This window comes from Macaca fascicularis, chromosome 3, assembly GCF_037993035.2.
Source record: "Macaca fascicularis isolate 582-1 chromosome 3, T2T-MFA8v1.1".
NCBI lineage: Eukaryota > Metazoa > Chordata > Mammalia > Primates > Cercopithecidae > Macaca > Macaca fascicularis.
This window is the reverse complement of record NC_088377.1, coordinates 143,569,497-143,595,382: the sequence shown is the minus strand read 5'-3', so window position 1 is coordinate 143,595,382 and position 25,886 is coordinate 143,569,497. Positions and strand designations below refer to the sequence as shown.

The 25,886-nt window shown below is 39.2% G+C and overlaps 1 protein-coding gene across 14 annotated transcripts in view; it reads left to right on the top strand.

Annotated features, from left to right (window-relative positions):
* PHTF2 (putative homeodomain transcription factor 2) overlaps positions 1-25,886 on the top strand; it is a 159,506-nt gene that overhangs the window by 66,340 nt on the left and 67,280 nt on the right. For 2 of the 14 annotated variants that reach the window (XM_074035675.1, XM_065541033.2), the window contains exon 1: positions 13,831-14,044. The exons of the other annotated variants lie outside the window; for them this stretch is intronic. In XM_074035675.1, the coding sequence (XP_073891776.1) occupies positions 14,027-14,044 (18 nt within the window). In that variant the 5' untranslated portion in view covers positions 13,831-14,026. Of the gene's footprint in view, positions 1-13,830; positions 14,045-25,886 lie in introns of those variants that run through there. 14 annotated transcript variants of the gene reach the window in all.

Sequence of the window (25,886 nt, the reverse complement as noted above, 5' to 3'; positions counted from 1 at the left end):
ATTATTCTTTCATTCTTGTTCCAGTTAAATATGTTTCACACCCACCAGAGTGATTTCTCTTAAACAAAAATTTGACGTTGTCACTCACCTTTTTAACACTCGTCAAAGGCTTTCTTTCATATGTGATATAAACTCTTTGCAAGGCCTATAAGGATTTTTCTGGTCTAATTCCAGTTAGCTTAGTAGCCTCATTGCCTACCCCTTTCAGCCTTCAACTTTTCTTACCTTCTAACACCATCCCTCTGAGTAAAACTATTTAAAGTCTTCCCATGCTATTTTTCACCTTAGTGTTTAGACTGCCCACTTAGGCTTTTAATTTTTTTTTTTTTTTAACTAAAGTTGGTCCTTAAAACTCAAAACTGGCATCTTCCCCTCACAGATATCTTTCATAATCCCCTGAAAACTGGATTAGGTATCTCCTCCTGCTAGTGCTCCTATGGGAAAGTTGTGTGTGTTCTTTTTGTGGCAGTGGTATAGTGGTTTTTTTTTTTCTTGATTCTTTCTCTTTACAGTTTACAGAGTAATGTTGTAGTTACCCAGCATCCTCCAAAGGTCACCACTGTGTTGCTTGTTTGTTTAATTATCATTATGAACTCATGGCTTTAAAGATATTTCATGTTTCCACCTGTTGGTGTTATTGTCCATAATAATGTCTTTCCCATTGTCAGACAGATTGTTCTGTCTTAATAATAGGAGCTTATTTAGGTTGGCTTCTGAGTCTTTTTGACATGACCCTAGTAATATGTGATAGTATTCCTTGAGGAAAAAAATTTGAAAGGGGAGTTGTTTCTGTGTAGGGACAGGGAAAGCTACAGAGAGATCTTCATCCTCTTTTACCATCCTAGACATAAACATCCTGAGATTTTCCATATAAGCTAAATTCATTCTGCTCCATTTAACAATAATTTGGGAATCTCCCCCCCTTTTTTTTTTGGAGACAGAGTCTCGCTCTGTTGTCCAGGCTATAGTGCAGTGGCACGATCTCGGCTCACTGCAACCTCTACTTCCCGGGTTCAAGCGATTCTCCTGCCTCAGCCTCCTGAGTACCTGGGACTACAGGCACGCATCACCATGCCCAGCTAATTTTTGTATTTTTAGTAGAGACGGGGTTTCACCATGTTGGTCAGGCTGGTCTCAAACTCCTGACCTCGTGATCCGCCTGGCTCGGCCTCCTAAAGTGCTGGCACTATAGATGTGAGCCTTGGCACCCAGCCAATCTCTTTTATAATATCAGTTATTCTTCTACTTCTGTATGACAGTGGTATTTTGTTTATTCTACTGCTTATTACAGGCTGACTTGATAATTAATCTCCCCTGCTAATCCATGAGAGCAAGAATCATTATCTTTATATCTCCATTATTTCAGGGTGTTACTGTATACTTGGTACTTGGTAAATGTTTACTGCTTTGAAAACAGTGCTGTCAAGAGACAGTATTTATATTAAACTTTTAGTTTATATAGTTTTTTTATTCTTAAGTATCTTTGATGTGCCATGAATCAAGCCAGGCACTTATTTCAAGGGACTTGGTTTGAGTTGTCAAATCTGTGAAATAGCCTCTTTATACTGATTATCTATTACATTAAGTATTAGGCTGGGCTCAGCTCATGCCTGTAATCCCAGTACTTTGGGAGGCAAAGGCGGGCAGATCAGTTGAGGTCGGGAGTTCAAGACCAGCCTGGCCAATATGGTGAAACCCCGTCTCTACTAAAAATACAAAAATTAGCCAGGCATGGTGGTGCACACCTGTAGTCCCAGCTGTTTGGAAGTCTGAGGCAGGAGAATCTCTTGAACTTGGGAGGCAGAGGTTGCAGTGAGCCAAGATCACACCGCCACACTCCTGCCTGGACGACAGAGTGAGACTATGTCTCCAAAAAAAAAAAAAAAAAAAAAATTAAGTATTAAACGTAATGGTTTATTCTGTAGTAACATTTCCTGAAGTGTGCTCTGCATGATGTTAATAAGTATTAGGAGAATAAAAGGATTTCATAGTCAAATCAGTTTGGAAAATATTGAGTGAGACACAGGTAAACAAGTTTTATGATTTCAGGATTTTCCAGGGCAAATAATGTGTAGTTGACTGTCTAAGAGACAGACAGAGAAAACATCATTTCTCAATTTATTTGACTTAATTTTTTCCCCTGAGTATCTGTTGAACGTACTTAGGAAAATACTGGCCTGTGGTTAACAAGTTACGTAAAAGAGTGTGGTGCAGTGGAAAGGGCATGGAATTGGAAGTCAGAAACTGGGTTTTACCAGATGTAAAACCTGAGATCTCTTAAAGCCTCAGTTGTGTCGTCAGTGAGAAAAAAGTTAATACTGGTCTGTACGGCGTAAGATTGTTCTCTTTAATGGTCTCATATTTGATTTCAAATGAATGAACAGCAATATTATGTTAGGTATTTTTAAAATAAGTAACTAAGATATGTTAATATTCTCGGCATTTAAATTGCTTTAAAATATGACATAGCTTTTCATGCTATTTATAGTAAACTATTAGAAATATGTAAACAAGGATGGTGCTGTAGCCTTGATTTATATTTTGTACACATGATTTAGTCAGGGTTGTGTTTTAGAATGATAAATCAGAGTATATGCTATGATGAGTAGTGAAAGAATGCAAATAGGCTTTTACATTCTTTCCTTGTCACATGCTGCAATATGAAGGAAAAGGAAGCATTAGGTAATATCCAGATGATGTAATGGCTAATTATTGAGCTTTTGCATGTCTGTTCCTGTTGTTAGCCCCATACGTATGAGCACATTTAATCCTTATAATTACCCTTTGATTAATAATACTAATTATTTTACATATTGTTAAGGCTAATTCTTGAAGAGTTTTGTATATTTTTATTTGCTTTTTTAATAAGCCCTGATGGCTTGCCTGCTGGCAAGATAGCCCACAGAAGGTAATACAGGGAGAAGTATATGACAATGATTAGGGATTAAATGTAACCCTTCCCAGACATCTCTTAGTGATCAGAACCAAGGCAAGTGAACGTAGGGTCGTTTTTGTGGATGTATATTAATGAAATTACTGGTGGGTAAGAGCACAGCTATGGAGCCAGGTTGTCTGTATTTGAATTCCTGTTTATTGCTACTGTTTAACCTTGTACAACCTAAGTTTTTATACTGTAAAAATAGAGATAGCAGTAATATCTACTTAGTAGTGCTGTGGGAATTAAGTAAGTTAATATGTGGAAAGGGTATCAGCACTTGGTAAATAAATTCTAACTACTACTTACTGCTGTTATTGTAATATTGTGAACATTAACTGCCTCAACTGGCATTTGAGGAGTAAAAAGCAGAGACGTTAGTATCCTTCAGTAACCATGGTTGGACTGTCTATCCAAGGTGGGGGAAGGGGGCACAGCTAAGGAGTTCTGGTATATCATAGGAAAAAAATTATCTAATAGTAGATGGCAGTTGAGAAGAAATATGTGAGAGCTTTCATTTTTTTTCTTCTAGCATCATCTTAGATTGGGTGATAGACGGTGTAATAAAGTAAATACTTAATCTACAGCTTCATGCTGTAAAACATCTGTGCAGTTCTCCTGTACATATGATCTTTTGTTTTAGTAGATTGATGAATCCCTGTTTAAGGAATTTACAAAGTTGGCAGAACTTTAAAGCAAGTTGTGTTCTGGGAGGCAAATCATGCCCAATACCTTTTATAAAGTAGTTAATATAGATGAGAGAATATCATAAATATACCCTTAATGTTAAGAAACATTTCCTTTTTTCCCCCCATTCTACATGAAGTGCCTTGGTGGAAACTTCCCAGTCTCCTTGGATGGCATTTAGCCTCTTATATGTGAAAGAAATAATAAAATTTGATTTTTTGTTTTTTTCTTTTGAGACAGGGTCTCACTTTGTTGCCAGGCTAGAGTATAGTATCCTGCACTATCGTAGCTCAATGCAGCCTCCAACTCCTGGGCTCAAGCAGTCTTCCTGCCTTAACCTCCCAAGTAGCTGGAGCTACAGGCATGCACCACTTCGCCTGGCTAATTAAAAAAAAAAATTTTTTTTGTACAGAACAGAGTCTTGCTTTGTTGCCCTGGCTGGTCTTGGACTCCTGGCTTCAAGCAGTCCTCCTACCTCAGCCTTCCGAAGTGCTGGGACTACAGGCATGAGCCACCTTGCCCAGCCAAAATTGGACTTTTTATTACAATCATGAATACAAAGAAAAAATGAAAGCTATTCTTAGTAATCTGATTAATTAAAAACAAATTTCAGCAAGTCAAAGAATGGATATACCTGAAATGGGTAGTATATTTACTTAATTCTCATCTCAACAAGTAGTTTGAAACGGTTTCTGCCACTGAGAATAGCAATTTCCACATTGCTATTATTTTGAGAAAAGACAAATCAGATTTATCCTAGGAAGGCAGCATTATATAATGGAAAGCCTGTGGGCTTTTATGCTTTGCAGGTGGAATCCAACTTCTGTGTTTTAAAAACTATCTGACCGTGGGCTAACATCTCTGAGACTCAGTTTCCTCATGTTTAAAAGGGGAGTGATAATGTTAACTTTTAAATGATTTTTGAGAAAGCTCTAACATAGTATCTGAGAAATTTTAAAATAAATTTTCCCTTTCATTTTGACTTGAACAATTTGAATTCGTACCACACATAAATATAGATCCTATTTGTATTTTATTCATCTTAGTGACTTAAAAATCAAGCAGGAAAAAAACAAAAACAAAAAAACAAAAAAGATCTTTGGAATAGAACATCCTTTCAGTCTGGTTCTGTCATTGGTTGTCTTTTGACTTTGAGCAAGTTATTGAAGGTCTTTACATCTGTTTCATTTTTTATTTTTAAAATTTTTAATTGATACATAATTATATGTCTTATGGGATACATGTAATATTTTGATACTTACATAGAATGGGTAATGATTAGATCAGGGTAATTAGGCTATCCATTACCTCAAACATTTATCATTTCTTTATGTTGGGAACATTTTAAAACTACTCTTCCAGCTATTTTGAAATATATAATAAATTATTGTTACCCTCCTGTGCTATCAAACACTAGAACTTACTCCTTCTATGTGTGTTTTGCACCCATTAACCAACCTTTCTTTATCCTCCTCACTTCCCAGTCTCCTGTACTACTGTCTACCTCCATGAGATCAATTTTTATAGCTCCCATATATGAGAACATAGCAATCAATATTTGTCTTTCTGTGACTGGCTTATTTCATTTAACATAATGACCTTCAGTTCCATCCATGTTGCTGCAAATGGCAGGACTTCCTTCTTTTATATTGCTGGATCATATGGTAGTCAATTTTTAGTTTTTTAAGGAACCTTCATACTGTTTACCGTGGCAGCTGTACTAATTTACATTCTTACCAACAGTGTATTAGCATTCCTCTTTCTCTACATCTCACCAGCATATGTTATTTTTTGTCTTTTCAATAGTAGCCATTTTAACTAGAGTGAGATGATATCTCATTGTTTTGATTTGTATTTCCCTGATGATTAGTGATGTTGAGTTTTTTTGTTGTTACTGTTTTGGATTTTTTTTTTTTTTTTTAACATACCTTTTGGCCACTTCTGTGTCTTCTTTTGAGAAATATCTGGCGATATTTTACCCATATATTTGAATTGGATTATTTGGGGTTTTTTTTGCTGTTGAGTTGTTTGAGTTCCTTATATATTCTGGTTATTAATCCTTTGTTGGATAGGTAGTTTGTAAATATTTTCTCCCATTCTGCAGGTTGTCTCTTCACTCTCTTGTTTTCTTTGCTGCGCAGAAGCTTTTTAGTTTCATATAATTCCATTTGTCTATTTTTACTTTTGTTGCCTGTGCTTTTGGGGTCTTACCCCAAAATTATTCTTTGCCTAGATCAGTGTCCTGAAGTGTTTCTCCAGTGTTTTCTTCTAGCAGTTTTATAGTTTTAGGTCTTGCGATTTTGTTTCCTTTTTTTTTTTTGTGACGGAGTCTTGCTCTGTCGCCCAGGCTAGAGTGCAGTGCTGTGATCTTGGCTCACTGCAAGCTCTGCCTCCCAGGTTCACACCATTCTCCTGCCTCAGCCTCCCGAGTACCTGGGACTACAGGCGCCTGCCACCATGCCCAGCTAATTTTTTATATATTTTTTTAGTAGAGATGGGGTTTCACCGTGTTATCCAGGATGGTCTCGATCTCCTGACCTCATGATCCACCCGCCTCAGCCTCCCAAAGTGCTGGGATTACAGGTGTGAGCCACTGCGCCCAGCCTAGGTCTTATTTTTAAATCTTTAATCCATTTTTGTTTTTTTTTTTTTGTATGTTGTATTAGGGTTCTCTAGTGGGACAGAACTAATGAAAAATAATTTTTTATATATATATATATATATATATATATATATATATATATGAGTTTATTAAGTATTAACTCACACTGTCACAAGGTCTTACAATAGGCCATCTGCAGGCTGAGGAGAAAGGAGAGCCAGTCTGAGTTCCAAAACTGAAGAACTTGGAATCTGCTGTTCAAGGGCAAGAAGCATACAACACAGGAGAAAGATACAGGCTGGGAGGCTAGGCCAGGCCATTCTCGCTTGTCACATTTTTCTGCCTGCTTATATTCTAGCCACACTGGCAGCTGATTAGATTTTGCTCACCTAGATTAAGGATGGGTCTGCTTTTCCCAGCCCACTGACTCAAATGTTAATCTCCTTTGGCAACAGCCTCACAGGCACACCTAGCATCAATACTTTTTATCCTTCAATCCAGTCAAGTTGACACTCAGTATTAAGCATCACAAGCCCACCTCTTGTCAAATTGAACCCATACACATCTCCTGAGATCATATATAATCTTCAGATAAAGAAAATAATAAGCCTAACATAACTATCCTTTGTACAACCAGAAATGCACCAATCCCCATTCCAAATAATATTACGTGAAGTTAACAATACTTAAATGCTGATATGAAGTCAGTAAATCTTATGTCACATGATAAAGGAGAAAAGAAATAAAAATGAAGTTATTTTCTTAGTACAAGTGTATACATGCACACACAGTTTTAACAGAAGAAGGAGGAAACACTCATGAGAGTTACAGTCCTTGTTTCTGCAGCTGATCATGTGGTTGTAGCTGGTATTGATGACTACCTTCTTCTACTACCCATTCTGTATTCCCTTGGCCTTCAGCAAGCACCTCAGCAAGTCATGTTTTTTTCCCTGGTGGAGTGACCAAACCTTCATTCCTGAATGGTCTGGGTCATTTTTGTCCTGTGTGAACTAGGCTGTTGTAGTTTCCCATTGACCTTAATCACAGGGCATGGTGATACTAAGAGACGCCCTAATGGATCTCGTGTATTCTGTGCATACTCTTCCTTACTTCCGTTGTGGAGTAGTAGACTGATTTCATCTTGATAGTCTGGGCCAATCACTGTAACTCCCTTCTTAGCCTGTTGACTTAAAGGTAGGAGGAGCCCGAAGTGTCCAGGTGGCAATCTTAACTTCAGTTTAATGGAGTTGTTTTGTCTCCTAGTGGCAGTGTTCCTCCCTCTGGAACTGAGACCTCCAGGCCAGCAGAACGTAATGTCTCAGGAACAGGAAGCAAAAATTTTACTAGTGGCTCACTAGGGGTGATGGTGAGTGGTGCTACTTCCACTTCTGCCCCTTGATTCCTGAACCTGTGAATCCTGGCTATGGGAGAAACAGTACCATATATTGTATGCTGATTCAGAGCATACACTTTGCCCCAGCCCTGCAAAGTATTGTCACCTAGTTGTCGTTGTAATTGTGACTTTAAAAGCACATTCCACTGTTCTGTCAATCCAGCTGCTTCAGGATGACGGGGAGCATGGTAAGACCCGTGAATTCCATAAGCATGAGCCCACTGCCACACTTCTTTAGCCATAAAGTGAGTGCCTTGGCCAAAGGCAATGCTGTGTGGAATACCATGGTGTTGGATAAGGCATTCCATGAGTCCACGATGGTAGTCTTGGCAGAAGCTTGCATGCAGGTTAGGTAAACCCATATGTGGAGTAAGGGTTTATTCCAGTGAGGACAAACCTCTGTCCTTTCCATGATGCAAAAGGTTCAATATAATCAGTCTGCCACGAGGTAACTGGCTGATCAGCCCGAGGAGTGGTGCCATATCAAGGGCTCAGTATTGGTCTCTGCTGCTGGCAAATTGGGCACTCAGCAGTGGCTGCAGCCAGGTCAGCCTTGGTGAGTGGAAGTCCATGTTGCTGAGCCCATGTGTAACCTCCATCCCTGCCACTTTGTTCATGGGCCCATTGGGCAATGAGAGGGGTGGCTGGGGAAAGAGGCTGAGTGGTGTCATCCTGTCCACTTGATTGTTAAAATCCTGCTCTGCTGAGGTCACCCACTGGTAAGCACTCACATGGGATACAAATAACTTCACAGTTTTTGACCACTCAGAGAGGTCCATCTACATAGCTCTTCCCCAGATTTCTTTGTCACCAGTTTTCCAATCATGCTTCTTCCAAGTCCCTGACCATCCAGCCAAACCATTTGTCACAGCCCATGAATCAGTATATAATTACACCTGGCCATTTCTCCTTCCATGCAAAGTTCACAACCCCAGGTACACTGCTAGAAGTTCTGCCCACTGGGAAACCATCTGTGAACCAGGCCCTAGTCTTCTCTTTCTCTGTCAGCTGACCATAGGGAACTCCCCATGAGGCCATCGTTGCAGGCTGAGGGAGAGAAGGCCGGCTGGCAGGAGTGGAGACCGTGGGCATTTGAGGCACTTCCTCATGTAACTTATTGTGCATTCAGGACCTGTTCGAGCCCAATCACGTATATACCACTTCCATTTGATGATGGAATGCTGCTGTGCATGACCCATGTTATAGCTAGATGGGTTAGAAAACACCCAGTTCACAATAGGCAGTTCAGGTCGCATGGTGACTTGATGACCCATAGTCAAACGTTCAGTTTTTACCAAAGCCCAGTAACAGACCAAGAGCTTTCTCTCAAAAAGAGAGTAGTTACCTGCAGAAGATGGCAGGGTCTTGCCTCCACTGTAATTCACCTATGGGGACCTGCCAAAGGCTCCAAACAGCATCCCTATCTGCCACTCACACCTCAAGCATCATTGGATTGGCTGGGTCATATGGCCCACGTGGCAGAGCAGCTTGCACAGCAGCCTGGACCTGATTCAGAGCCTTTTCCTGTTCAGGACCCCACTCAAAACTGGCAGCCATTCAGGTCATGTGATAAATGGGCTGGAGTAGCACACTCACATGAGGAATGTGTTGCCTCCAAAATCCAGTAGGCGATGGGCCTCTTTCTTGGTTGTAGGAGGGGCCAAATGCAGCAACTTACCTTCACCTTAGAAGAAATATCTCAACAGGTCCCACACCACTGGACCCCTAGAAATTTTTCTGAGGTAGAAGGTCTCTGAATTTAGTCAGATTTATTTCCCATCCTCTGGCACACAAATGTCTTACCAATAAGTCCAGTGTGTTTGCTACTTCTTGCTCACTGAGTCCAATCGGCATAATGTCATCAATGTAATGGACCAGTGTGGTATCTTGCGGAAGCAAAAAGTGATCAAAGTCTCTCCGAATAAGATTATGACACAAAGCTGGAGAGTTGATACACCCCTGAGGTAGGACAATAAATTGCTTGCTGGTCTTGCCAGCTGAAGGCAAATTGTTTCTGGTTGGCCTTATGGACAGGAATGGAGAAAAAGGCATTTGCCAAGTCCATGGCTGCATACCAGGTACCAGGAGATGAGTTAATTTGCTCAAGCAATGAAACCACATCTGGTACAGCAGCTGCAGTTGGAGTCACCACTTGGTTAAGCTCATGATAATCCACTGACATTCTCCAACATCCATATGTCTCTGCACAAGCCAAATGGAAGAGTTGAATGGGAATGTGGTGGGAATCACCACCCCTTTGTCTTTCAAGTCCTTGATGGTGGCACTAATCTGTGCAGTCCCTCTAGGGATGCAATATTGGTTTTGATTACTGTTTTTCTAGGTAGAGGCAGCTCTAATGGCTTCCATTTGGCCTTTCCCGCCACAATAACCCTCACCCTACTGGTCACGGAGCCATTGTGGGGGTTCTGCCAGCTGCTAAGTATGTCTGTGCCAATTATGCATTCTGGTACTGGAGAAATGACCATAGGATGAGTCCATGGACCCACTGGACCCACTATAAGTCAGATCTGAGCTAAAACTCTGTTAATTACCCAACCACCTTAAGTCCCTACCTTAACAATGACATTTTGGGTCCCTTAGAATCAGTGTCAACTCAGAGCCAGGGTCCAGTAGTCCCTGAAATGTCTGATCATTTCCTTTTCCCTACTGAACAGTTACCCTGGTAAAAGGGGAAGGATGGGAGAAAGATTCACTGCATAAATTATCGGTAGTGTAATGGGGCCCCTCGTTAAGGGGACCCGGCCTCCCCTTCATTCAAGGGGTTCTGGGTCTGTAAAAACAGCTCAAGTCTGGAAATTGATTGAGGGGCCTTGATTCTCTGTTTTTATAATTCAAATTAGTCTTTTGCCCATTTGACCTAGAAGTTTTCTGCTTGTATAAATTAAGCAGAAATGAAGTAGGCTTCCTATCAGTTTTACTTCTAGGAACACTGTGATTAATTAGCCAATGCCAGAGCTCTACATGAGTCAGACTTTTCTGATTGCCGCTTTGTCTCTGCTGTCCATTATGGTAGCCACACCCACCTTGCCTTTGAGGGTTGATTGCTGCCACTTGGCCCCTGCCACCTGGGATCCAGTTATTCCCATTGTAATTTAAATTTTGTAGTTGAGAGACTGCACTTCCCACTGTTAGATCTGACGTACCCAGAAGAGCAATTACAGGGCTCTTCGGAGATGCAGGTGCTACCCTCACAAATCTGTTTCACAAGGCATTGGTCAAGGGTACCTCTTCTGGACCCTCTCAGCTGGGGAGGTCAGTAGGTCTAAAGTTACTAGGTCTAAAGTCAGTAGGTCACTCCACCAGCCCAATCTCCCTAAAGCTTTAGATCCTTTTCTCTACGTTAAACCAAGGAAGATCAGACATTTGCAGCTCACTCAGAGTGGGCCATCTTTTAATCCATATCTCAGCAAAACAGGCAAATAAGCTATTAGAACCTTTTTTTTTTTTGAGACGGAGTCTTGCTCTGTCACTAGGCTGGAGTACAGTGGTGTGATCTCAGCTCACTGCAACCTCCGCCTCCCGGGTTCAAGCGAGTCCCCTGCCTCAGCCTCCAAGTAGCTGGGATTACAGGCATGTGCCACGCCTGGCTAATTTTAGTAGAGACGGGGTTTCACTATGTTGGCCAAGATGGTCTCGATCTCCTGACCTTGTGATCCCCCCACCTCGGGCTCCCAAAGGGCTGGGATTACAGGCGTGAGCTACCACGCCCGGCCTAGAACCTTTTTTAACTCCCGGAGTTGGAGCATTAAATGCAGAGTCCCTACTTAGTGGGCCCAAATCCATAAATTCAGCCTGATCCAAGTCTGTGTTCCTTCCATCATTATCCCACGCCCTTAATATCCATTCCCATACCTATTCTGCAGATTTCTATTTATATAAATTAGAAAACTCAAGCAGATCTTTTTGAGTGTAGCGCATGTCCTCATGGGTCACACTCTCAACCCCATCTCTAGGGGCCCGCTGGGACTTTAGTTATGGGTCTAGAAGCAAACAGGGGTTTGAGTGGTGGCACCTGAGGAGAATCAGTGTTATCTTGCCTTACAGCTGCCTCAGGGGAGGTCATCACTGTTGCCTCAGGCAGCACAAGGTTTATCTCTTCAGACGAAGGTGGAAAGGCTAATGGCAGCATGGGTTGGGGAGGGGATGTTGCCACTACTGGGGATAGGGAAGCTGTTTCTTCTGGCAAAAAAAGGTTCATCAGAATTTACAAACTCAGTGTCCTGCCTCATCGAGGTCCTCCCACATGTCCCCATTCCACGTTTCAGAGTTGCATTCTTTTCCATCAATGCACTCACTTTAACAATAGACACCTGGTGATGCTGTGCATGCACCTTCCGTTGAAGGTCAGCCACTTGTGTGATAAGAACTTGTGTCTGGTTTTCCACAATTTCGGCTATTTCTGTAGAGGAGATAAGATTCTCACCCAGGGCAATCTTAGCAAATTTGAGGCTCAGTATCTGCTTCTGAAGCCAGGAGATAGAATCCCTGAGTTCATAATTTTCTTTCATCACTTTTTCCACTGAACTTAGGAGCAACCAACCAGTTTCATTATGTTCCTTGGTTCTCCACATATGGTCAAAGGTATTGTGTTGAGTCACTAAGCTCCTTGCCTCTCACAAGTGATGAATCAGAAGTGTCAAATGCATTTATTTTGCATAACTCTCCAAACATCACGCCAAGGACTAACAGTGTTCTCCATACTATTAGAAGTAGAGTCCTGAGCATTTTTGGGTCTAATCATATTAAGCAGCCAACTCCAGAAACCCCAAAACCAACAAAAGAACTCCATCCTTAATATTCTGTTCCTCTAGAACCACTCCTGGTACCAAAATCTGTTAGTCAAGGTTCTCTAGAGGGACAGAACTAATGGAATAACTATATATATAAAGGGGAGTTTATTAAGTATTAACTCACATGATTACAGGGTCTCACAATAGGCCGTCTGCAAGCTGAGGAGCAAGGAGAACCTGCCTGAGTTCCAAAACTGAAGAACTTGGAATCCGCTGTTCAAGGGCAGGAAGCATCCGGCACAGGAGAAAGATACAGGCTGGGAAGCTAGGCCAGTCTCTCTATTCATGTTTTTCTGCCTGCTTATATTCTAGCCAGACTGGCAGCTGATTAAATTGTGCCCACCCAGATTAAAGGTGGGTCAGCCTTTCCCAGCCCACTGACTCAAATGTTAATCTCCTTTGGCAACACCCTCATAGACACACCCAGGATCAATACCTTGTATCCTTCAGTCCAGTCAAGTTGACACTCAGTATTAACCATTACATATGTGGTAAAATATAGGGGTCTAGTTTCATTCTTCTGTATGTGGATATCAGTTTTCCCAGCACCATTTATTGAAGAGACTGTCTTTTCCCCGATGAACGTTCTTGGTGCCTTTGTCAAAAATCAGATGGTTATAAGTATGTGGATTTATTTCAGAGTCCTCTGTTCTGTTCCATTGGTCTCTGTGTCTATTTTCTGCCAGGCTCATGGTCTTTTGGTTACTATAGGTTTGTAATATATTTTGAAATCAGGTGGTATGCTGCCTTCAGCTTTGTTCTTTTTGCTTCCAGTCACTTTGGCTATTCTTTTTCTGTATTATGTGGTGCCGTATGAATTGTAGGATTGCTTTTTTCTGTTTCTGTGTAGGGGTTGCGTTGACTCGGTAGATTATCTTTGGTAGGATGGTCATTTTCACAATATTCTCCTAGTCCATGTGTGTGGGATGTCTTCATTTTTTTGTGACCTCTGATTTCTTTCATCAGTGTTTTGTAGTTTTCTTACATAGATGTTTCACCTCCCTGGTTAGATTTATTCCTAGGTTTTAAAAAAAATAGTTTAATTAAAAAAAAATATATTCGTGTGTGTGTGTGTGCGTGCGTGCGTGCGTGCGCCCGCGCGCGCGTATGTGTTTTAAAGAAAACAGTCATCTTCTTTAAAATTGGAATAACTCTGTCTACTTCCAGGATTGTTATAAGGATTAAACAACATTGTTTAAGTAAAGTAGTTGGCCCAGAGCCTCCTATATCATGGTTGTTATATTTCTTGGCTAATAATAACAGATAATGTTTATTTATTTATTTATTTATTTATTTATTTTATTTATTTATTTTTTGAGACGGAGTCTCACTCTGTTGCCCAGGCTGGAGTGCAGTGGCACCATCTTGGCTCACTGCAAGCTCCGCCTCCTGGGTTCACGCCATTCTCCTGCCTCAGCCTCCCGAGTAGTTGGGACTACAGGTGCCCACCACCATGCTTGGCTAATTTTTTCTATTTTTAGTAGAGACAGGGCTTCAGCACATTATCAGCACATTAGCCAGGATGGTCTTGATCTCCTGACCTCGTGATCCATCTGCCTCGGCCTCCCAAAGTGCTGGGATTACAGGCGTGAGAAACCATGCCAAGCCAACAACAGGTAATATTTATTGAACACTTCATGTGTGCCACACAATGTCTGAAAGTACTTTACATACATTTCATCATCACAAAAACCCTATTAAATACATATTACTGCCATTATCCTGATTTTATAACTGAGGCCATTACAGTTTAGAGAAGTGTAGTAGTTTTCTTAAGGTCACACAGTGCCTGCGTGCTTGAGCCAGAATTCAGATCTAGTTGGTCTGGGCCATAGTATCTGCACTCTTTACTTAACAGTGATTTCACTCCCCACTTAACAACCAAATCTCCCCTATTTCTTTTACTTTTTTCTTACCTGGCTTTGGGTTCTTAGGTGGTTGAGAGAAGTGGCATTAAATGTGTTGTGTGTGTCTCATTCCCTGCCTGGACTGCCATCAAGGACCAGTAAATGCTCAATAAATGGTAGCAGCAGTTACTGATTATTAATACAACTATCACTTTAACTTAAGTGTTTTTATTCTATTAGAGGTCTTGTACATTTACTGACTAGGTTGATTTTGGTCAGTGTTATTTAACTGAGTAAATTCAATTTTTATAAATGCGTCTGTGGCCAAGAGAGTTATAACCAGTGTCGATTAATGTCTTAAATTAGGTGGGAAGATGAAGTTCATGTCTTTTGGAGTTTTTTTCTCTTTTAAATTTGATATGTAAAATATGAGCAACACTGTTGTTAGTGGTAAAATGAAGATAATGTTTATATCCCATCTTCCACTGTGTTTCTTTGATTTAGAAGCTAAAAAAGTCAGCTGGGCTTAGTGGCCTACATCTGTAATCCCAGCACTTTTTGGGAGGGCAAAGAGGGAGGATTACTTGCGCCTAGGAGTTCAAGACCAGCCTGGGCAACAAAGTGAGACCCTGTCTCTACAAAATAAATAAATAAATATAAAATAAAGTAAATTATCTAGGCATGGTAGTACACGCCTGCAGTTGCAGCTACTCAGGAGGCTGAGATGGGAAGATCACTGTGATTGCACCACTGCATAATTTAATAATTTATTTTAAATAATTTTCAGTGATTTCCATTCTATAATAATTCAAATAACACTTATCAAAAATTCCAAATAATTATGAATTGAGTAATGTTAAATTTTATGGATTTGGCTCTAAAAGCTTTAATACTTGGGAATTATTGTTATAGGTTTGTTAAACAGAACTTGGGTATTTACTCTTAAGTATTTTCACCCTCTGTTTGATTTAAATAAGATATATTTGAATTATTTTCCCATGATTAATAGAAGTCAGTAATGATCTTTTCTTTTTCTTTTTCTTTTTCTTTTTTTATTTTTATTTTTTGAGACAGTCTCGCTCTGTCGCCCAGGCTGGAATGCAGTGACACAGTCTTGGCTCACTGCAACCTCCACCTCTGAGGTTCAAGCGATTCTTCTGCCTCAGCCTCCTGAGTAGTTGCACTGTGCCACCATGCCCAGCTAATTTTTGTATTTTCAGTAGAGACAGGGTTTCACTATGCTGGTCTGGCTGGTCTTGAACTCCCGACCTCGTGGTCCCCCCTCTCGGCCTCCCAAAGTGCTGGGATTACAGGCATGAGCCACCACGCCCAGCCAGTGATGATCTTTGCTTTCCTCACTAGCAGGGTCTTCACAATTCATCATCCAAGGTTGAAAGCAGAGGTTAAATTATCTTTGCTAAAATGACTTTTTGGGAAAGATTATTAATCACATAGTCGCTTGATAAATAAATCCACCCAGAATGTACTGCCATGTACCCGCAAGTTGGAAAATAAACAGTCTTCATAAATTATGCAGAATGGTATTGGTTTGCATGCATTAACAGCAATGTTCTCATTAAACTTGGGCCAGGGAAAAACACCACGGTGTTCTCTTCTACTTTTCATCACATGTGTAAACTGTGCCATCAGCCAGCTAAGACGTGGGAAGGAAAGGAAACCAAGGCTGTGTAGGGCCCCTTAGCAGCAGAATTTCTAGAAACTTCTCTCTTGGGATCTGTAGTTAATGTTAATTTTATTCCTCTGTATTAGCTGTCTGTCTCTGTTTCTCCTACTCATGTGATGTCTGGAATGGAAAGTCTGGCTCCACTTGAGTTGTGTGTCTGCCTTTGGATCATTGTTGGGGGAAGGGGATGTGCAGGATAAAATAACACAGACGTGGAGGTTGGGAGTCTCTGTCAGAGTATAGCAAGACTTCAGTACTTTACGCTTAGTGATGTAGTTGCCCAATTAATTCATCTTGCCTACTGCCCGGAAAAACCAAGGCACTGAGAACAGCAGGTTTTTGCAGCCAAGAGTTGAAAAATCGCAGGGCCAGGCAAGCAGAAAAGAGAGTTTATTATTATTCAAATTGGTCTATGAAATTTTGGAGACTAGGTTTCGTTTTGGTTTTGTTTTTATTTTTTGGATTTTTTAGGATAATTTGGCAAGCAGTGGGCTAGGGAATAGGAAATGCTGATTGGTTGGATCAGGGATGAAATCATAGGTTGTTAAAGCTGTCTTCTTGCACTGTCAGTCCCCGGGTGGGATTACAAGACCAGTTGAGCCATTTTATGGGTCTCGGTGGCGCCAGCTGGTCCATCAGAATGCAGGGTCCAAAAAATACCTCAAACGCCAATCTTAGGTTTTACAATAGTGATGTTATCTGTAGGAGCAACTGGGGAGGTTATGAATCTTGTGACCTCTGGCTACATGACTCCAGGGCCATAATTTCTAGTCTCGTGGCTAATTTGTTAGTTTCACAAAGGTGGTTTCAAAGGAGGGGGTAGTTTTGGGAAGGGCTATTATCATCCTTCCTTTAAACTATAAGCTAAATTCCTCCCAAAGTTAGCTTGGTTGCTCCCAGAAATGAGCAAGCACAGCTTGGAGGTTAGAAGCAAGATGGAGTCAGCTATGTCAGATTTCTCCTACTGTCATAATTTTGCAAAGCAGTCTCAGTGATTGTTTTACTGATTTTACATAAGTATAAGGAGAGATGGGTATTGAATCAACTAGATGTGTGTTTTTAATCTCTAAATTAAAGATTTAGTTCTTTAAGTATTAAAAAGGGTGGCTTGGCATTTGAGGGTTATTGAGGGACCCCTGAAGTGGCACTGTATCTAGATAGATCTATCTAGATCTAACTAGGTAGGTGGATCTATCTAGTTCACCTGGCCAAACGGCCTTTTTTCAAACCTGCTTTTATTCTATGATGCCGTGGTTCATAGTAGCAATGCAGTCCCAGGTACTTAAGCCAGAACCTGTCATCTTTATTTCTTTCTCATGCATCCATATCCAGTGAGTTTCCTATTCTTGTACATTTTATCTTACAGACATTGGTCCTTTCAGACCATCTCTCAGTGGCACGCAATAGTACTTGCTTGATTCTGCTTTGAATTTGACTTTTTGAATATTTTTTCTATTTATAACTTCTTAGAAGCAGATTCTACTGTAATCATAGTGTTACTAGTGTTGAGGGCTAATCTTTTTAATATTTTTTGAGGACTGAAGGACAGTAGTTGGGGAGGAGTCAGATGAGACAGTCCATGGCTGTTGCTGCTGCTTCTCATATGGCCAACCCCTCATGGCTGCAGAGGCCAAAAGAACTCGTGATGGCCTTCTCTCCTTAGCTTCTTCCAGAACTTGGAATTCTCCCAGCTCTACCACAAAGCTGTTGCCGAGCTCCCTTTCTTCCATTCCCTCCCTTTCCTGTATGAACCAGTTGAATTATTTCCACCACCACCTAATGCAATTTAAGTTACTCTTCTGTCACACAGATGGAATAATTTTGTTTTCTTGGGTAATTGGCACATTTTCGCATTTTGGCTCTTTAACTCATTTTTTTTTTCCTGATGTTCAAGAACGGATGGATAATTGACATAGTCAATTGTTTATCATCTATCTGCCCTTTTATGCTACTTTAATACTACTAAAATTTCTGATGGTTTTGTTGTTAAAATATCTCTTTAGCTGAAAGTTTCTCTTATGTATCTTATAGGAAAAACCAAATTTATTTTCATAAATTGATTTTGAGCAGTGGCAGTTGCTTTCTTAATAACTCGCCCCCTTCTACTCACAGTACTTTTCCATGAGAAATGTATACAAAAGCGTCTAGCCTAACACCTAACACTTGATTGTTAGTTGAGGGTATTAGCTCCCTTTTCCTCTTCATTTGTAAAATACTGGTTTTTATTATAAATGTTAAAGTGATACATATGTATCATAGGAAAAGTGGAAAATGCAGGTTAAGTATAATAAAAGTTAAAATCACACAGTTGCTCTACTGTTGACATTGTGACTTTTCCCCAACAATATTAGCATCGTATTTTTTATTTTCCTGTTTTCATGTAACATTACCAAAAGTATGTTCTCACATTACTAAATATCCTTAAAAAACATAATTTTATGACCATAACATTATATTCTCTGAGTATGCCATAATGTATTTATTAAGCCATTTTCCTATTTACAGATAGCTTCGGAAGTTGTCAGACTAATCTTTTATTTCTTTAGGAGCATTTTAGAGATAGAGATTTCTCAGTAACTCAGTAAATAGGAACATTCTCAGGCTCTTGAGATATCAGTCCCCACATATAAAATCATTCTCCCATCTTAGCTGCCATCCCATCCTGTATGTAGATACCCTCTTCATCTCTCTCAAGATCTTTATTCTAGACCTTCTTTGTTTTTCTTGGGCTCCAACACCTCACACCAAGATGTCTTACAAGTGGATGTCCTCCTTACGCTGCTTGAGCTTCTGTACCCTGTGCTGGGTCACCCCCACATGTGGTCATCCTTCTTGCTCTGCTTAGGCTCTGACTCTCATCACCCCCACAAGGTCCTCCTTCACATCCCAATTGGATTGATACCCCATGCTTTGCTACACCCATGCATCAGGCTCTCTCCACTGTAGCTCTGGCACCCTGCTTTAGGCCCCCATGGTTCTGCCCCATCTAATGGCTTTAGTGCTGAATTGTTCAGGAGAAGCAGAGGGAAAAGAGAAAGGAAGCTATAAAGATTAAATGAGGAAACTTGCAAGTGCATAGTATCATGCCTGGCATACTGTAGGTGTTTGGTGGTACAGTATGTTATGGATATTCAAATTCCACTCCTGATCCTGGACTTTTGAACCTTGGTGGTAAAAGGAAAAATACAAACATAACTTACTTGACTGCTTCTAATACCAACTCGGCTGCATATGCTCTATCTGGTATCCCTCCAATCACTGTCTCTAGTGGACAATATATTCTGTCTCTCCAAGTGGTTGTTTTTTACCTTTTTTATTGTCCCCATTCCCCAAACTCCCCAGCTTCCAAATCTCCTCTAATGACTGCCTACTGTTTAAACGAGATTAAGTTTACTGACATTAATGTATTTAACTGCCATGACCATTTCAAAATATTTCAGTATTTTTAGCCCTCCTTGCTTTACCTTCTTTCTTGAAACTCTTTCCTTGTTTAGCTTTTATTAGTATATTGTCCTAGTCCTCTTCCTACCTATCCAATTTTGGTAAGTCTCATTACCTGCTTTTGATTCTTCTCCCCTCCATATATATGTTTATCCTTCTTAATATTTTGTTCTTGGTCTCCTTAATATATTCAATTTCCTTAGGTGATCAAATTGACCAGATAACATCCAAACACCCAATTTTTGCTGCTGAGGTCCAGATTTTGTACCTTCCCAACTCTGCTGATCTCTAGCCATAATTCTTGGCTGTCTTAGGCTCCAATGGCAGTTGTTTTTTTTTTTTTTTTTTTTTTTTTTTTTACTTCTTTTTTCTTTTTTTGTAGAGACAGGCTTTCGCCATGTTGCCCAGGTTGGTCTTGAACTCCTAGACTCAAACACTGCCCACCTCAGCCTCCCAAAGTGCTGGGATTATAGGTGTGAGCCACTGCACCCAGCCAAATGGCCTTTTTTCAAACCTGCTTTTATTCCAGGATGTCATGGTTAATAGTAGCAGTGCAGTCCCAGGTACTTAAGCCAGAAACTGTCATCTTTATTTCTTTCTCATACATCCATATCCAGTGAGTTTCCTATTCTTGTACACTTTATCTTACAAACATTGGTCCTTTCAGACCATCTTTCAGTGGTATGCAACAGTACTTACTTGATTCTACTTTGAATTATGACTCTGTGAATATTTTTTTCTTTAGATTTATAACTTCTGAGAGGTAGATTCTACCATAATCATTTCTCTTCATTGAAATAAAGAATACCTTCAAGACGTTTTTCTAAACTTGAGTCAGTGTTTTACTATGTCATTAGCTGGCTTTCCTTGGCAATAGGAGATTGATCAGAATTTGTGATTTGGTTATAGGTATGTGGTCTGTAGTATCCTTTTTTGGGGATTAATGCAGAGAATGGTGTTGTTTTAGATGATGTTGGGAATATTTTAAGTAACTTTAGCTTTAATTACTGATAATTAATGGAATCTTTGATAACTAGCTAGATTTTAGTATCTGCAGATAAGAATGTGTTTGGTGTTTTGATCCAAATGGGTAGCTAGATATATAAATTGACAAAATTCTAGAAATCTGTTTTCTTCCTTGAAAAGTCACATTGTCCCCCAACCAAAAGATTTCAAATCTTGAAAAAAAAATTTATTTATTTTTAAATTTGCCTTCTACTCAAGTAGCTTTACTTTTTTTGTAACACTTTTTTTTATTATATTCCGATAATGATTGATAGAAAATAAATAAATGATTGGTTAAAGCAAAGAGATTTGCAAGTGGTTACAAAGCAAACTCTTTGCTTATAGTCAATAATATTTATTCCATGGTTTAGACTTCTTTTCCCAATTAGGATATCTTAAATTTGAATACTTACCCATTTAAGGTCTTCCTGAAATAACTCTAGAATTGTAAGGCAATATTTTTAATGATTGGGTTAAAGATCTTCTATGGTTTGGCCTCTCATTATGCTTTTAGAGTTTTTTAAAAAGATTGATTCAGAAAAGTTAGAGATTTGGTAAAATAATTTGGTAGTTGTTATGCATTTGAAAGAGTTGCTAGCTTTGGACATTTTCTCAGACCATAGCTTTCTGTGTGACATTATTATCATCATAGTTTATATTGTGTAATTAAATGATTCATCTTCCTCATTTGATCCTCATCATTAAAGTCACCTGAGTGTCTGACGTCTACAAACTTCTTTAGGGGTGTGTGTGTATGTGTGTGTAATTGTCCATTGCACATCTGTGTAATGGACAACTAGAAACATTGAACAATATGTAGATTAAAATAGGATGTTGTAAAAAAAAAAAAGAATGGGGTAGTACATAAATTGAGTAGTAGTGAGAATAGTAGGTTAGAAATAAGGCCTATTAGGAGCAGTTTCAGGATTCAGAGAGATTTCTAGGTGGTTCAGGAGACAAATTTGTTTGAGAAGTAGTAGTTATGAGCCAAAAAACAGTGAAAACCTATATGATATCCAAAGGATTGAGAACTTTACTTCCAAATTAAAAGTCTTAATGTCAAAATAATTATTTTTTACTATTTCTGGATAAGATTTGTCTGAAGGTTATTCATCATTCTAATGATTTTAAGTGGCCCAGATGTCTCTTCTTTATTTTTTGTAATATGAACAGAAGTACTGAGAATAATTGTCGAATGTTCATCATGACAACATAATTTTGGGGATTATAGATAATAATTTTCTTTCATTGGTGATTAGTGTTTTATTCTCACATCCACTATTTTGTTCAGTAACTTAACTTTGTTATATCACTTAGCCCTCTTGGTTTTCTCTTTTTTATCAAATTTATAGGTAGATAATTATGGCAATGCAAACCATATATTTTAGGTATCTTGGCAAATGTGATCTTGTCAACAAAATGATTTTGTTGACAGCTCCATTTTCATCTGTAAACTGTAAGCAGTTATCAAAAGTATTACACTGGCAATTAATTAGGAAAAAGACTTTTATCTGCACACCCCTGTTTTGGCTTTCTTCATTATATCACTCTCTATGCCTTTGTGTACTACTCATAACTTAGCTCCCACTTATAAGTGAGAACTTATGGTATTTGATGTTCCATTCCTGAGTTGACAAAGTGTATTTTCTGACTGATAACATTTATTTTTATAAAAAGACTCAAAAAATTACGTTTGGTTGTCCAGCTATTAAATCACCACTAAAATATGGAATGTTGGCCGGGGGCGCTGGTTCACCCTTGTAATAGACAACATTTATCCTGGCACATGATTGGCCTCTGATGTTTGTTGCATGGGGTTCATCTAGGAAGAAATTGGGACTCTGTTTTCTTTTTGTATGGTATTTAGTGTTTGTGAGAATTTGTAGCTTGCTTTTCAGAGTTTCTTAAATGAGATTCAGAAAAAAGAAACTAAACATGGTGGTAGGAAAAATTAGGGCTTTGACATACAGTATTATGATATATCTGTTCATTAGTTAAGGAAACTAGGTGCTTTAAATACGTTTGCAAATCTGGGTCTCCTTTTGCCTTGCTTATTTTTATTTGTGAATTATTAATCTTTTATCTAAGCACTTAATCTAATTAAACTATTGATAACTACCTTTTTGAAGCAAGACACCTTCTCTTTGGCCTCTTGATATCTGAGCCACTGCTGTTCTGAATGTGATAACCTAGGGGTAATTAGATAGCCTAAGAGTAGCTTTTCAAATTGTTTTTCAAAGATACTTCTTTTCTAAAATTCCTAAGTGATACATGTTTCTCATTTCACCATCTAATTATCTAGGTTTTAATATTTGTATTTTTGATATCATCATATTCATTACAAAGTTTTTTCATAGGAGCCAGAGCTGACCTTGGCAGATACGTAGACAAAGGCAGTCTTTTTCTCTACCTACCAATCATCCTGTTTCTTTACCCTTTTCTTTCCCTCCCAGTTTTCCCTTCCTCCATTTCCCCCTTTCCCCTTATTCCCCTTTCCCATTTCATTTTGTTTGTCTCAGTGTGTAGAGACTTGTAAATATATAAAATTAGAGTAATGGTAGGAGGAGGTAGATGATTCTCTATAAAGTTCCTATTCAGTGATAGTAACTTAACTAGTTACTGTGGAACATATTAGTTTCTAAGATAACTAGTTCAAATTACTTTGGAGTTCAATAGACCTGGGTTAGAATCCTGGTTTATAAAAGTAGTACATCTCCATTGTGGAGAGGGGCAGGGGGAGGAAGTGATACAGTGGCTGGGCGCAGTGGCTCACACCTGTAATCCCAGCACTTTGGGAGGCTGAGGTGTGTGGATTACTTGAGCCCAAGAGTTCAAGTTCACATAAGGAGCAACATAAGGATCCCTCATCTCTACAAAACATAAAAAATTAGCTGAGCAAGGTGGGGCGCACCTGTGGTCCCAGGTGCTCAGGAGGCTGAGGTGGGAGGATTGATTGAGCCTGGGAGATCAAGGTTGCAGTGAGCCAAGATCATGCTACTACACTCCAGTTTGGGCGACAGAGTGAGACCCTGTCTTTAAAAAAAAAAAAAAAAAAAAAGTGATACGGTAACAATGAATATAAGGCAGAAAGGAAAAGTGCTATTGTCTTTGGTACTTCTCAGAGGTAATAATTATTAATGATTTTCATGTATTCTTCTAAATATCTGCTGTATATATTTACATATATTTAATATAGCATATTCGCTGTGTTAATTTCAGTTTTTTACAGCATGTTTAACGTGTTCATTTTCCTGTTAGAAATTTTCCTGTTAGAACAGTCTTCAGTAGGTCAGAAAGCATCTAAAGAATATTAATTTAGTGGAATTTTCATCTGTTTGATATTACTAAATTCTAGTTTCCCAATTCCTTTTTTTTTCTTTTGAATCTTATTCCTCTTACTGCTTTCAGGATGCTGTTCCATAATTATTGTTTTTTTTTTGTTTAATCAGTTTTGACCTCTGTAATGGCTCAAACTTTAGATGAGAAAACAGAAGTAGAGACGACAGAAAATGATATTTGTATTTTAAGACTTCAGTCTTCTCAGGGAAGTAGTAACTGGCTAGACATTCTTTCAGGAATGGTGATGGTCACAGTAATTAGGAATTAAAGCTTGCGGGAAGAAAATCTTTAATTGACCTTGCTGTCATTAAGAGGAAAGAGTTATGGTGAGGCATTGATATATAGGAGTGCAGGACATGTTGCCAAAGATACAGGATGAGTTTGTAGATGACAAAGTGCTTGGTCATCTGGGACCAGGAATGGAAAAGCTGACTGTAAGTCAGCTCTGAGTATGAGTGCACCAGAGGCTTAAGGTATTCAGGGCATCTCTGGGAGTAATAACAAGAGCATTGATAAAGTTGCTTACCATAGCCAAGCACCAGAGAAAGGACTTCACATTCTCACAATGTACAAAACTATTGGCTACAGAATATAAATCAGGATTTCAGAGTCTCCTCTTATGTGATGGAACAATGTTTTTCCCTCCTTGAAGCAGATCATTACTTACGAAGAATATGGTTGGATATCTATACCATTACTTGTACATTAATTACCTTGGTATATCTCTTTCTGTGTATCTATCAACAAAACATTATTTGACTATATCTCCTTTTAGAATGTTAAGTACTTTCTTTTTTAAGACAGAGTTTCAATCTTGTCGCCCAGGCTGGAGTGCAATGGCGCGATCTCGGCTTGACGCAACCTTTGCCTCCCGGGTTGAAGTGATTCTCCTGCCTCAGCCTCCTGAGTAGCTGGGGTTACAGGCGCCTGCCTCCATGCCCAGCTAATTTTTTGTATTTTTAGTAGAGATGAGGTTTCACCATGTCGGCCAGGCTGATCTGAACGTCTGACCTCAAGTGATCCGCCCACCTTGGCATCCCAAAGTGCTGGGATTACAGGCATGAGCCACTGTGCCCGGCCTAAAATGTTAGGCACTTTTAAAGAAATCTCTTTTCTGTGAACCTATGGGTTATGTTGAATAGGCCCTTTTCTAAACACACAAACACCGGAGGCATTGGGGGAGGGAGAAGAAAAAGAGAACAGTTAAGAGGTACCAAAAATGTTGAAGTAGTCAAAATATTACATAATATTTATTTCTCAATTGAAGACATACTATCTTCTTAAAATTACTGTACCATTAGACAAACGTTACCACTGAACTTCTTTTAATCTTTTGTATGCCATTTTTTAAAAAGTAGTTATCTTCTTCCTGAGTTTTCTTTCACAGAGAACTATAATTGAACTTGGCCTTGTGATTTAATTTTATGTAGAAGAAATTTGTTAAAAACCACCTATCAAAGTTGTGTGACTCAGTCAAGTCTGCCAAGTTGCTCTGGGCAACAGACTGAGACCCTGTCTCAAAAAATTAAAAAAAAATTAAAAGGGATACAGTAACAATAAATATAAAGCAGAAGGGGAAAGTGCATTATTTGTGTTTAAAGGTAAAGTGGAAATGTGTGTTAATGGGAATGTCTGTTAGGGGTAAAATATAAATGTTGGAAACTGTTTTGGTATATTTGTGTGTTAGAGGTAAAATAGAAATGTTGGAAAACCTGTCCTGTTATTTTTTAACTTTGGTAGCACAGCTCTGCAAATTATTCTTCATCCATGACCCTAAGTCTTGAGAAGATGGTTCTTCTCTTTCCTAGTCCTAAGTGTCACTTCTTTTCTTGCCCTATAATGATTGACAATAGAATTATGTTTCATTCAGGGAAGAGCTTCAGTCTAGCCACAGGGATTCTGATTTACTGTCTTGCCAGCTGGGAATAAAGTGAGACTAAAGGCCAGAAGAGATCTTTAGAATCCCTTCACTCTTACTTCTAGCATCTGGCTACCACTCTGATTTCATGAGGCCTCTGATGTACTACACACATATCCCAAGAAACAATTTCAGAGATAATTCATTCTGAATTCATATGTAAGGGTAATTTGTTGAAGGCATATACATTATTAAGCAAAACCCTGAACATCTCCTTCTGAGAC